Raw genomic sequence first — 14792 nt, 5'->3', positions numbered from 1 at the left:
TGGAAAGCAGTCAAGCTGTTTTCAACTATGTGGGCATATAGATGAAAACAAGTCAACCAAAAGAAATTGAGAGAGCTTGGCCTCCACTGTGCCCACGTGGGTGTTCCAAAGTGAATTATAGAATGGTCCACGTTGCATGATAGCATGTATAATTTAGAAACAGTACAAAGTATTATTTTATATAGTTTGTGAACACACCTATAGATAGTAAAAATGGAAATATATGGAGAAACCTCACTAAATTTATGTGAGATGTTTTTGTTATTGTTGTTTTTGTATGTGAGAAAGGAGAAAGGACCAGGGAAAGCAACAGAGTGAAGTTCAAGTTTATCTGTAATTTTATAGTTCATGTATTTCAAAGAAGAAAAAATTAACAAAATTTCAAAGGGAGAAAACACAAAAATCACAAGAAAAAAACAAAAAAAGTCCTAAACTTCTGTATTTAATTATAATAGTCTCTCTATTTTTAAGCTTTTCAGAACAGAACTAAAGCCATTAAAGATACCACAGAGCAAAGCAAAAACCACACGCAGATTTCTGATCTTGAGAACGCTTCTGAGGTTTTTGGGAGACACCTGAGGAGAAAGGTGGAGGGGATCACGTCAGCGGAGGAGGAGGCGGAGCTGCGGAGGGGGTTCAGATTCCAAGTTGCGTACCTCACATTTCTGAAAACTTCCCCAAAGTCCACTTGGCAGGAAGCACTTCTCATTCCACTTCTAGTTTGAGGAATCTCATTAATGATTGGCAGCTCAAGTCCCAGGTGGCAAAGAATCCTCAGCAATCTTCTGACAAGGCAGTAAAGAGAGAAGAGAGAGGGCGTGAGGAAGGACAGCTTCTAAATTGAAGTCCTCCTTCAGACACTGAGTCGGTAAGTCACTTATCTTGGTGTTGAAGCCAAAGATCTCTAATGGTCCTTTCTGTGTAACAGCTGACAATTTTTATATACCCCCAAGTCTCAGGTTTTCTCATATTGATAGAAAAAAAATGTGAGTGAAAAATGTAACGAGGTGGAGAGAAGGGAGGTAGAAGCAGAAAGCTGAAGTTTTGTGCCTGATCATCCCCAAACTTTGAACAATACCAGCTGTGGAAGACATTTCCAAGAAACAGGCACTCTAGTGAGGTGTTTAAAAGCTGAATTTGGGGGGTTAAATCCGGGGTCTTGTGAACAAATATCAGCTCTTTCATTTACCAACTGGGCGACCTGGACCAAGAGGGTCAGTAATATCTCCATCTGGGGTTGATAAAAACTGTCTGGTGCAGTAGTTAATAACAGTGGCTATAATAATTTGTGTTATACCAACAGCTTGTGGGACACACAGGAAGAGCTGTAGGGTAACTGTGACGAAACACTCCAAATAAGAAAGAATCGACAAACACATCTCCATCTCTTACATGAAGATTCACTGCCCCAAAGAAGGTTGTTCTGGGCTTTTCTCCTGGACAGATTTACTGCAGCACTGGGGCTATTCCCAGTGTCCTGAAGGACGCTAGCCTTTTTGTAATGAAATTCATTGACTTAGTTTCCTACTCAGATCAGTTAGGGTCCAGGGCTTTGACCTAAGACAGGGCTCGGGGTGGCTCTGATCCAAGACAGTATCTAGAGGAATGCTGAGTCAAGAACCAAAGAGACAGTACAAAATTTAACCAAACTAAGATGGCTGGGGCTGGAAGAGGAAGCACAGAGATGAGGCGATGGAGTAGTCACCAGGTCAGCAGAAGATGGTGGGCCGAGGGCAGCTGGAAGGAGGTAACCAGGGGGAGTCCTCAAGGCAGGAATGTAGAAGCTACAACTTTTTGATGGTACTTGTGACCTTACAGAGGTGTCAGGGGGATGCTATTAGTAGGACAGCCCTGGCCTGTAAACCTAACAGTCTCTGCAGGAAGCTGATACTCAGTGTGATTCCCTGTGAGCACTGCTGCAAGCCAGAAACATTTCAGGATGCCATAAACAGTCTCTGACCCAGGCCACCAGTGTGGTTTTCTGGACCAATAGTGGAAGATAAAGGTAGCTGTTAAAAATACATGTATACATATATATACACATACATACATACACACACATACACATATATACATATACAAAACATATATAACAAAACACATATCGAACATTCACATATAATATATATTAATTATATATGTATATATATAGATGTGTGTGAATAAATATATATAAAACTATAAGTTGTTTCTTTTGTATAGCCCTAAGCTATACAAAAGTATAACCATTGTAACCCCACTGTCTGGGCATCCAGCCACAAAATCTTCTTGAGGTCACCAAGCTACCCTGGAATTCAGATACTCCCTTGACAGCCAAATGCTCTCAGAACTTTCTTTTATGTGAATCCCTATTCACTGTCTATGCCTAACCACCTGTTTAGCTGTGTGAGAGAATGCTTACAAAATCTCCTGGGAGAATGATGTCCATGTATACGGTCACATCTGTTGGGATTGGGCACTCAGGTTTCCAGGACAAGGCATGTCTGGCTGTCTGGAATAGAGATAATAAAAAACTAAAAGTGCTTGAAATTACCTAAAAGTTATTATTTAAGTTTCTGCTTCTATCAAAGCTGCTATTCTGAGCACAATGTTAATAAATACTGAGATTCTACTTCGTGTTTCTAAGCCTTGAAAGCAACTTGAAAATGGACAAATACCCTCCATAGAATATAAGAACTTCACTGGGGCTACACCCTGGATAGATAGACCCAGAGCTGGAGGGCTCAAGAACTGAGTCCTGCCTTGGGAGGAAGTTCCCAAGGATCAGTCAGAGGCACACAGTTAAGAATGGACCAAGTTGTGGTAAACCATGAATGTGGCATACCATCATGTTTTCATCCAATGGAATTCAGCATCAAACTCAGGTGACAGGATCTTGCTCTCCATCTTAAGGGGCCAGCTGTTAGGTAGTCAAAGCATAAAAGAAGAGAATAAAATAAGCTTAGTTTCTAGATCACCCTGGAATGGCTAGAGGCTTTTTCTTCTCTCAAATAATAATGGCATCATGCGCAAAGTTTGGCTGGATAGAGTGTCACTGTCCGGGCAGTCAACAACCTGATCAACAGTAATAAAATGGCTCAAGATGGTCCTTCATAAGCCAGAGGATGGTCAGAATATTACACAGATCAGACAACATCAGTGTTTGTGATGCCAACAAGCTGCAGGTACCTGTAAGGATCCCTGTCTCCTGGAACTGGTCCAGGAGCCACAGGCAGTGGAAATGAATAACACTTGGAATTTAATTGTAGTAGTTGTGATAGGTTGGAACCCTCCTTATTGTTCTTTTCAGTGAGAATCACCACCCCACGGGAACTCGGAGGGCCTAATGAACCTCCCAATATATTCATTTTTTCAGTGGACTTTGATCTGAGTGTCTCATGATAGAACATGCAACAGGAATGAACATGGAACTCAGGAACCAGATAGATTTCCAATTTGTTCTTTCAACAGGAAAAATAGACCTTTGCTTCCTGAGGAAAAAAAAACTACTTCCTTGTAAATTGCCTGTCTTTCTGGAATCCCTGGAACAGGGGTGTCAAGTGACATAAAACTCATTAGAAAACTTTTTAAATGCTGGTGGCAAAATGAAAAATGTGAGTTTATCAGTGGATGATTGCATCAAGTGCAGACGCCCAAAGGGAAGTTATCTAATGGGTTTCCTTACCCTGGTGGTCAGCTGGTGAATATTCCACAACTGGCTTACCAGGGGAAAAGTGCAGACACAAACACATACAGGTTTGTTATAAATTCTAGTGATATAAAGGATCTGGAGCGCACAATTCACAAATAATAATAAAATATAAAATACTGTTTATTATAAATTCCATAGAGCCAATTGATTCTCATGGAATGCTTTCCTTTTTTCCAGATTTACTGAGGTATAATTAACAAATAGGAATTGTATATATATTTAAAGTGTACAACTTTCATTTATTTTGCTAAACTCTTGAGTAGACCATAGGCAACCTATGGTTGAAATTCAACCACAACTAGACAAATGAAATTGCATCCCAGTGTGCCAATTCTTTCTGATATATTTATTCTCATTAAATCTCATCGATGATCTATTGAATTATTTCTCACTCTATTACAAATTATATTCATTAAACTGAAATCACTTTCAGCTTCAATTGAAATTACAGCTGAATTACAATAGTTCTAACTATTCTTTTCAGCTTTTGTATAGTTGCAAGAGTTGAAGCGTTGTTTTATTCTATGGTACTATCTACAAAATGCATAAATTGTTCAAATTAACTTCATGTTAGTAAAATTCACAATACCACTTGAGGGTTAACAGAAACTGTCTGATACTAATGTACTTACATTATTTTTAAAATAACACATATCTTCAGCTAAAGTACTTAATCTGTTTTCCAGTTACATCTATAACTTCAGTGTGATTTTCTATTTCTTGCAAAATCCACTCTGAGTTTTTATAATTCTATCACCAACAACAGTACCATAAAATCAGACTATAAATAAATGTTTGATGAATATCCAATTAAGCAAAAAAGTCACTCATATCATCAATAATGAGTATAATTCTAACATAATATTGTTTGATAATTTCTAAAGTTTAGGAAATCAATAAATCAAGCCCAGATTTGTAGCATTTGCCATTTTTTTGGTGCACAAGCTCTGATCACGGCCAATTTCAAGCTAACAACATGACATCATTGAATTCAGAGCTAAGAAGAGATACACAATAGCCTGCCTTTATGTAATATTCCCACTATAGAGATGCAAGAAACACAAAAGACCTCAAGAGCATAGCTGACAGTAAAATGCAGTAAAATATTATGAAATGATAATCTTTAAATATTTATTACTTTTTTAAAGTATAATTTGTTTAAATTTATATAATTTAATTGCTAATAGTGGCTGTTTTCAACAATCAGCTTGCAAAATTCCTAAAAATTTAACAATCTGCTTTTGGGGGCTCATGTGAGCTGACTCTGGGACACAACTGCCTTACCCTGTACTCTCCTCTCTGAGGGGACCATGTTGGGGTTCTCTCTTGCTTTCCTATCTCAATTCAGGTTCTTCCATGCCTTCATCTATTTATACAATTTTGCCCTCTGATATAACTTAACATCCCTGAGGCTGTCTGTTGTCTCATTTTTCTTTTTAGGGCCTCTATTTAACCTTCTTCTACAAAAAGCTAACCACCCTCCCATCAAGAAATTATTGAATTTCTTCAGTGAGGTAGATGTCAACTGTTGCGCAGCCCTCAGCAGAGTCTAAGAAAGGGAAAACTAAGAGTGTTCCAATATCAATAGTTCAGGGGACTCAGAGTCTCAAGCCCCCATTCTTGGATGCTAAAATGGAGTGTATTCAAACCTGTGGGCATTATTTCTGAACTCAGACCCAGCTGCTAAGGGATGACATTTTGATCATCAAGTTTTACCTCCATTTTCCCTGCCAGATTATATATATAGTTTCATTTTTTCACACTATGGGTCAGTTAAAAGCAACATCACAATCCCAGCTACTTATTAGTTAAACCAAATACATCCCATTCACAACAGAAACACTGTTCACTTGGGGCAGTCATGGGATTCATGTGATTATTAGCACTTCACTAAGCATTTCCTCTTCTTGGCCAGTCATTAAGGCTCCAGAATCTAATCTTTCCATCATGTAACCAAAAATAAGTATACAGAGGCTGATGCCCTGTGAAGAACCCATAGATTTACCTCTTAACTGGGGTTAATCTTGGAGTGGCTTAGAATGGAAATCTGACATTCAGAATGTTCCAGTCGAAACAGTCCCACAGTAGGGGGATGTTAAAGTCTCACAGCTAGAGAATTACATTGACTGACATCATAACAGAGCATTGAAGTGAGAATAAATATCACTCATGGGGAAAAGCTGTTAATGGAAACAATATATTTCTGTTCAGCATTGCTAGGTGGCACAAGACAATGCAGGTGGTCATGTCTTTGTCAAATGGTAAAATATCTCCCAAACAGTCTTTGCACTTAGAATCAGGGTAATTTCTCTAAGTAAAATGGCCTGGCCACCCTATGGAATTAGAATGTCCACTGCCAAGATTTGAAGAGACACTTCTTCAAAGAAGATACATTGATAGCAGATGAGCACATGAAAAGTGCTCGATTTCATTAGAGAAATGCAAATTAAAACCACTATTCCATTTCTATAAAATTTCTAGAAAACACAAGCTAATCTGTATCACAGAAAGCAGATCATTGGTTGCCAGGGTGGAAGAGCAAGACAAATGGGATGAGCTGGGAGATGCTGCAGGCAAGAATCACAAAAGGACGGAAGGAAACTTTTAGGCAGTAACGTATATGTTCACTATTCTGATTGCATTGACTGTCTCATGGCTGTATACATCCTTCGAAACTTATGAAATTGTACACTTTATGTAAGCTTAGTTCACTATATGTCAGTTATCCCTCAATAAATCTGGTTAAGGAAAAAAATGACTAGAAATAGAGGGGAGACATCCAAAGGCCAAACTCTGAACATGACCTGCAATCAAGGAGGATAATTTTAACATGAAAAGAAAATCGTAATCACATTTAAATGGAATCATTTTTAAACCACGATTCCATAATAACTGTCTAAAAAGGAGACTGATGTAAGAAATACTAATATAATAGTTGTAACACAAAAGAAGGATGACATTATTAGCGATATTTTAAAAATAAATTTTAATATGTAGAAAAGAATAGACAGAAGTGTGTTCCCCTCCTTTTTTTAAAAGTATATATGTCTACATATGAAGTTCGTTTATATGAAGAATGGATGGATTTGTGTCCTGGAAGTAGGGCAAATAGTTGAAGAAAAATAGGATCAAGAACACAAAAGATCAATCAACCCTGGTAATCACACACTGAGAAACAGTGAGAAGCAGAAGCAACACTGCTGGCCATGTGTCACCGGAGACAGTCTAACTGTATACACTCATGGACAGCCTACTGCCCTGAATCAAGTCCTCATCTCCTGGGGATAAACACCTCTGAGTAATGAAACTTTTCATTATAAATAGGTGCTAAGAGGTATGCCTCAGTTTGCACAAATGGTATTAGACCAGGTCTAGTTAAGTGCTAGTGTTTAAATATTTAAGAGGACTTTATTTATTAAATCAACAAGTTTGATTTATTAGCAGCATAAGTAGTTATATATTTTGAAACTTTTAAAGAGATTTATAAATTTAATAAATTGAGCAGTAACATAGCACAAATATTGTAACTGTATACACAGCACAACACAAAAATCCCCTTTGGTGTTAAAGATTATAATATTGTAAGTAGCAAAGATAGTTTTAGTTCTCTTATAGGCAGAAAGGTGAAGATCTCCATGTTAGTTGTTTCTAGAACTCTGTAGACACATCAGCTTGTGGCCAAAAATAATATGAGATTAGAATTGTATCATCTCATTGTGCAAATTTGGTCCCCAATTATTAGTGACAGACATATCAACAACACTCACAGTGGGTCAAATGAGGAAGCAATATGGGAGCCATCAGGGGCACCAGAAGCCAGGTTCTCAAGTGCAGTAGAGGATTCCAGAGGAGCACGGCTCTGAGGTGACCCACCTCTGTGGCAGCTCCAGCGACAATGACAGTAAACTATACAGTTACCACTTGCTGAATTCTAGGCGTGTTCGGTCAATTGAATCCTAACAATCCTTGATGAAGCTGCTGTTGTTGTTATTGCTATTATTAACAACAGGTGGGAAACTGAAACACACAAATTTGCTCCTGGTGGCACTTGGCACATTAGATCAATTACCAACCTGGATTTGAATTTAGAAATACCTAGCTCCAAAGCTCTTAAACTGGCACATAGTGAGCACTCTAGATCCTAAATAATAAACAATTCCAAACCTTAGTTGCAGTACACCTGTTGTATCGAGCCAAGAGGGGGTAGTGATCCTCCCTATACCCCATCCAGATGGAATGGCCCCGTTTTTGTTTGCTTGTTGCCCACTGATTAGATGTCTTAAAGGAGCCTCTTTCTCTTGATTGACACCTGTGGACTGCGTATCACCCTGATAGGTGAGAAATAGTCATCAGGAGAGAATGCAATGGCCACCATGACAGAGTTGAGTTCCACAGAAGAAAAGAATAAGTACTCCCAAGATACGCAGGTGGATGAGAAGCTCATTCTCAGGAAAGGTAAACTCAACCTCGGCTACTTGGTTTTAGGATTTTATGGGGGGTTCTTTATCTACAATGTGATAATACAAAGAAATGAATTTATATTTTGTAAGTTGTTTAATTCTTTTAGAAAATCAGATACTATTAATGCACATTTTGCAAATACATGAAGGAAACAAATACCACTATTCTAAAAATGTCTTTTATTTTTGATGATTACCTTCTAATCTTTGTCCATATATATTTACATTCTCGATAATTGCTACCAAATATCTACACGCAGTATTGTGTATTCTGCTTGTTATTGCATGTAATTTTATAAACATAATTGTATTTCTTAATTACGTAAAGTAAGAAAAATTAATTACAGAAGGTTTGAAAAGTCAAGAAATGAAAAAAAGTTTTTAATAAGCTTAATTCAACCACTGTAATTTGTTTTTATTGTCTTCCTTTTATATTTATATGTCACATAGTTCTATGCTGTATATATTTCAATTTGACAACAGTTACTTTTCCATACACTTTATAATACTCACAATCATTATTCTTAAAGGATATATATTATTATTCCAATACATCCAATAGTTAAAGTATTATTTACCTGAAAAATCCTCCTGTGGTTGGATATTTAAGTTGTGGAGGTTTGTTACTTAGCTATAATATAGATGTTGTTACATATTATTATGTTTATATGTTTATATGTTTATATAAACATTATATGTTTATAATGTTGTATGTATATAACATATATACTATGTGTTATAGATATGTTATATATTATATGTGTATATTATATATATTATATACATTATATATTATAACATATATATTCTAGGATATATATAAAATATATATATGAATGTCGTTTAATATAAGACTTGTCTACAGTTGGAATTTTTATTTCCTCAGGGTTTATTCCTAAGAAATTAAAAATTTTAAGCAAAAGTTATAAACATTTCATTTCCATTAGCCACTATAGAACCTTAGGGTGTTTTTGGGTTTTTCTTTGAGGAAGATTAGCCCTGAGCTTACATCTGCTGCTAATCCTCCTCTTTTTGCTGAGGAAGTCTGGCCCTCAGCTAACATCCGTGCCCATCTTCCTCTACTTTATATGTGGGACTCCTACCACAGCCTGGCTTGCCAAGCAGTGCCATGTCCACGCCCGGGATACGAACTGGCGAACCCCAGGCCGCCAAAGCGGAACATGCACACTTAACTGCTGCACCACCGGGCAGGCCCCAGAACCTTAGTTTTTAATATGAGCAAAAGTGAAGTCCCAGAGACGATTCTGAGCAAAAGAGGGGGTGATCTAATTTATGGCATGACAATTTACTCCAATTGCTGTATTGAGAATAGATTGGAAGCAGGAAGTCGAGTTGAAGGCTATTGCAAAAATCCAGTCAAGACATGTTGGTAGAATCACATGGAAGAGACTCTAAACCAAAAGAAGCAGTGGCCCTGGTGAGAAGTGGTTGGATTCTACGTACATTTTGAATGTAAAGACAGCAGTATGTACCAGACAGACTGGACATAAGATGTAAAAGAAAGAAATCAAGGATAATTATAGCGTTTGGAAGGATGGAATTTCCATCAACCGAATTGAGAAAGAATCCGGGCAGAGCAAGTTTGGGAGTGGAACTCAGGAACTAGTTTTGGATCTAAGTTTGATTTGTTGATTAGTTGATCGATTGATTTTTAGTGGAACAAAAAAATGATGCATCTTAAAATCAATGGCAGCCCCAATTTTACAAAGTGCAATATTACTATTATATCTTGACTTTATTTTGATTTAGAACATGAGATATTACTGCAACATTAATTTTCCATATATTTAATCAGTTATCTCAGCACCACTGATTACATCATTTAGCTTTCCTCTATTAATTGCCATAACATTCTTTACTCACTATATCGTTCTTTTGGATGTTTTTCTATTGTTCCTTGGATTTTTTTGCTTATTCTTTTTTCCATATAATGATGTATTACCATTTTACCCTCATGACAAATTTCAATGCTTTATAATGCAAAGATCTTTCAATGCTTGCCCTCGCCTCCAAAAAAAATTCTTGTGTAGTCTGTTAATATATTCTGCTGATATTTATTATTTTTTCCAACTGTACTTATTTTCTATTCTTGCAAATGTATTACCACAAACTTAACAGCTTACAATGACACACATTTATTATGTCGTAGTTTCTGTGGGTCCAAGTTCCAGCCATGGAACTCTGGTTCTTCTCCTCTGGGTTTCACAAGACTGCAATCAAGTTGTTGGCCAGGCTGCATTCTCATTTGGAGGCTAGACTGGGAAAACCCCTCCGTGTTGGGGGGCCCATAGTTGGTGTATTAAATTAAGAATATGTAGATTCTGACCCACTGAATCAGGAGGCACAAGTCACTCACGTGGGATCAGCAGGTAGCTCACTCAGCATCAGAGCTCCCACTTCAGGGAAGTGAAAACCCCAGGGTCATTATGATTGAAGGCACAGTTTCAATACAATTATGCAAAGGAATAAAAGTCACAAGGTTTATTGCTTACAGATTCCAGAAACAAAACAGGGGAGTAGGAGGTGGGAGGGATGCAATGAGCTGGGGCAAGGGCAGTCCTCCGTCCCAGGTCATAAGCAATCAGGAAATAGTGAGCAGGGTGGCAAGCACCTATTACTTATAAGGTGACTGGGGATAAGGCTATTAATTTTTTGTGGACTCAACTCTAAGTGGTTCTTTTAAAGTTGCCCTGGGAAAAGCAAAGCAGGAACTTGTTGTGGGAATCCTAACCTCGAGTCCTTATCTAAATATGCAGATTCTGGATGTGAGTAGAGTTGTCATACAGCAAAACGCCTAGGCAGCAACTCAAAATACGAGGTTCTGACTGTTTTCTCATCACACCAACTTCCAAGCTCATTTAGGTTGTTGACGGAATTCACTTCCTTATAGCTACACAGTTGAGGGTTCTGGCTTTTGGCAGGATTTTGGCTGGAGGCCACTTTCAGGTCCAAGAGGCTGTCCATAGTTCCTTACCAGGTGGCCTTCTCCAACTTTGTGCTTACTCCATGAAGCCCACAAGAAGAGTGTCTAGCTTCAATTTGCTAAGATGGAGTCTTGTATAATGTAATGTAATCATGGGACTGACATTCCATCACCTTTGCTGGCTAGAAGTAATTCATAGGTTCTGCCCCCACTCAAGGAGAGGAATTTACACAAATTTGTGAACATTATAGGGTGGAAATCATTGGGGGTCACCCTAAGAACTGTCTATTACATCAAGTTAAAAATCATGTCTCCTGGATCCTGATTAGAATAGTATTTAATTCCTCAATATAAACATCCAATTTCAAAGGTCCATGATTTATGGCATCAATGCTCTCTTCCAGTGCTTAAATACTGTGCCTTCAAAATATTTAATGATTCACACAGTCTCTCACACACATGTATAAACTCACACATTTTCATGTGGCTAAGGGGAATCATTGAAAACATTTAACAGCCAGCATGGCAATGGCGCCAACCTATTAGAGTAGACACCACTGCAACAGTTCATTCAGCATGGAACCAGGAAACAAATAACTTTTAAGGACACATACAGTAGCCTGTAGAGAACACTTAATACCTAGCAAGCACCAGGCTAAGCCTTTTAAAAACACCCTCTAGTAAATCTTTCAGCACTCTCATAAGGCAGGTGTTCCACCTACTCATTTGTGAGCCATCAGCCTCTTGGTTTGCTGATACTCTCTTTCAGTAGCCTTTGGCTCTAGTATCCCAAGGCAACTTGGGGAAATCAGAGGCCACAAGAACTCGTAAATTAAGTTGATTTGATTGACATAGGAAATCACCACCCAGCCCTGAATCAGGAAGGAAAACCTTTGCAAAGATATTATATCTGAGCCCCTCATTCTAATTACAGTATATTTTCCAGCTTCTTCCAAATTATTCCTCCCCTCTCCATTCACTACAAAGACTTGTGTTTCACTTAAAGAAAAAACATAGTGGCCTTGAGGAGAAGGCTCTTTTCTTAATTTCAAGGCACTTCTTTTCCGGAAGTTTGGAGGACATTTTGAAGACGCAGGGTGTTGCTTTCTTCTCCCACACTATACAGCCATATAAACCCCACAGATGAGTGCTCTTGGGTTGTAGCAAAGGTATTCTCATGGCATCATCTGGGACAAAATAAAAGCCACCATACACATGCAAAACGGTGGCTAAGAGCATAGACACCTGAGCTACACTGTTAGCTGGCCTCTCTGCACTGTGTTTCCTCATCTATATAATGTGGATAGTAGTAGCAGCCGCCTCCTAGGATTGTTGTAAGGATTAAATGAGTTAATTCTCAGTCATCATGTTACATAGCCTATCAGAACCTGACACACCCACTGACTCTCTCCTCACTGAAGCCATTTTTCCCTTGGCTTCCAGAATGCCACACTCTCCTGGTTTTCTTACTACCCCACTGACCATTCCTTTTCAGGTTCCATTGCTGGTTTCTCCCCATTTACCCAACCTCTAAACACTGGAGAGCCCCAGAGTCAGTCTTTGGTTCTCTTTTCTCTTTATTCTCACTTCCGAAATATCATGGCTTCAAGTATCATCTGTAGGTTATTAACTCCCAATGTTATTTCTCAACCCCTACCTGTCTTCTCAACTCTAGAGTTGTATGTCGAACAACATTCTCAGCACTTTCTCTTGGGTGCCTAAGAGGCATCTCAGTCTTAACTGTCCGATAATAAGCTCTTTATCAACCTCGCTTCCCCAATCTGCTCCTCCCATAGAACTCTCTTCCTCAGTGACTGGCAACGCCATTTGTCTAGTTGTTTACACTAAGAACCTCTCCAATGCCCCTCCCCAGTCCATCTGTAAAATTGAAACCTTGATTTACTTTAGTTGACTGGGATTTACCTGGGATCTGATTACGTCTTAGCTCCTCTATGGCTAGCATCCTAGTCCAAGGTTTTTCATTTCTCATCTGGATTATTGCAATAGTTTCTTCCTGGCGATAGTCATCTTTTCTGGAAATACAAAAACACATTATTTGCACGCTGTACTTATTTCTTTTTCTACTATTTTTTCATCATATTTTTTCATTGTGGGTGTTAATTTCTCTAATGAGAAAATCTTCCTAGAGGTTTAATTTCAAAATCTAAATGAAAGTTTGTCCCCAATGCCTGAAGACAAATGAGAAGAATAACCAACTACATAACCAATGAACAATTCTTTCAAAGGTTAAAATTTACATTATACATATAATTTAGAATACAGTACATATAATATAAATTGTATAATTTAAATATGTACACATATACATATTTTTATTTATATGTATGTATTTACTTTTAGTATATGTGTGTACTATATATCTATATCTGTATCTATGTCTATATCTATTTACTTATGAGTAATTTCATCAACTATAGAATAAAATAACCTAGGAATGGGAGAGACAAAATTACAGGAAAGACAGAATGCCCCAGAGCAAGTCAGGGTCTATAAAACCATGGTATAAACCACCCTTTGCCTCAACTCAGTGATTTCCTCCTTTTGTATCTTTCTTTCCTAAAGCCAGTAGAAATGCCATCTAAATCATCCAGTGATGATCTGTGGTCCTTTTCTGTATTATAACTTGTGAAAGACAAATGATGTCTCCATATGGAAAGCACTAATGTAATGTCATAATGTTTCCAGCTCCAAGCTTGTGTTCCACCCGCTATGGAATAGCCTTCCTCGCACATCTCTGCAACTTCACAATAATGGCACAAAATGTTATCATGAACATCTCCATGGTCACCATGGTCAACAGTACAGGCCATCAGTCCCAGTTTAACAACTCCACTGAGGGGCCGCCTGTTGACTCATTTGGAGGCCCAAATAATGCCCCAAAGAGTCTTCCTGAAGGGGTAAGCAATGCAAGATTTAAGTTGTGCTCTTATTTTTCTATTTGTTTGTTTGGACATTTGTTTTTCTAGAGTTTATAGATTAGAAAGTTTTAATTAAGAAAATAGTGATTTGAAAGCAAGCAAAAGTCTAAAGAGGCTTCTTAAGTTATGGAAGAGTCTTCCTGTGAATGGCTTACTACAGCCTTCTCTGTTTCTAGAAGGCCCCTGTGTATGACTGGAGCCCTCAAATCCAAGGCATCATCTTTGGTTCTATCAACTATGGCATGCTGCTGACACTGGTTCCCGGTGGATACCTGGCTGGAAGAGTAGGAACAAAACGAGTGCTTGGTTTTTCTTTGTTTGGATCCTCAATTCTTGGTCTCTTCACCCCTCTGGCAGCTGACCTTGGACTGGTTTTCCTTATTGCAACTCGACTTCTCCAGGGCGTAACCCAGGTAGCTAGGCATTTTATAAATATGAGCTGGATGTGAATTTCTATACGGTACCACGTATCAAGAACTCTGTTTTTATTTCAGGGATCAGTCTTTGGGGGTCAGTTTGCACTTTGGGAGAGATGGGGTCCTCCACATGAACGAAGCCGCCTCTGCTCCTTTGCTTTATCAGGTAAAAACATATAACTAAAGTGAGTCTGCCACAATCTCACATTCTCGCACTGGGTTCCTTCACAATTTTTCTGTTGCATGATTCTCTGTCTTCTCCTCAATGTTGATCAAGTATTTATCAATTAGAGAGATGGATCGTTTGTGACATGACTTTCAGTTATTTTTCCCTAGGTTGTC

At 38.2% G+C, this 14792-nt stretch overlaps 1 protein-coding gene across 2 annotated transcripts in view; it reads left to right on the top strand.

Moving 5' to 3' along the window:
* Nucleotides 1-661: 661 nt before the first annotated feature.
* SLC17A3 (solute carrier family 17 member 3) overlaps nt 662-14792 on the top strand; it is a 34678-nt gene continuing 20547 nt past the window's right edge. Inside the window, exons 1-5 of one of the 2 annotated variants that reach the window (XM_014734229.3) lie at nt 662-868; nt 8027-8146; nt 13802-14013; nt 14211-14447; nt 14529-14616. In XM_014734229.3, the coding sequence (XP_014589715.2) occupies nt 8056-8146; nt 13802-14013; nt 14211-14447; nt 14529-14616 (628 nt within the window). In that variant the 5' untranslated portion in view covers nt 662-868; nt 8027-8055. The remainder of the gene's footprint in view (nt 869-8026; nt 8147-13801; nt 14014-14210; nt 14448-14528; nt 14617-14792) is intronic. The other variant, XM_001496361.5, reaches the window with a different exon arrangement.

Source organism: Equus caballus, chromosome 20 (assembly GCF_041296265.1).
Source record: "Equus caballus isolate H_3958 breed thoroughbred chromosome 20, TB-T2T, whole genome shotgun sequence".
Lineage (NCBI taxonomy): Eukaryota > Metazoa > Chordata > Mammalia > Perissodactyla > Equidae > Equus > Equus caballus.
This window is presented reverse-complemented; position numbering and strand designations above follow the sequence as displayed.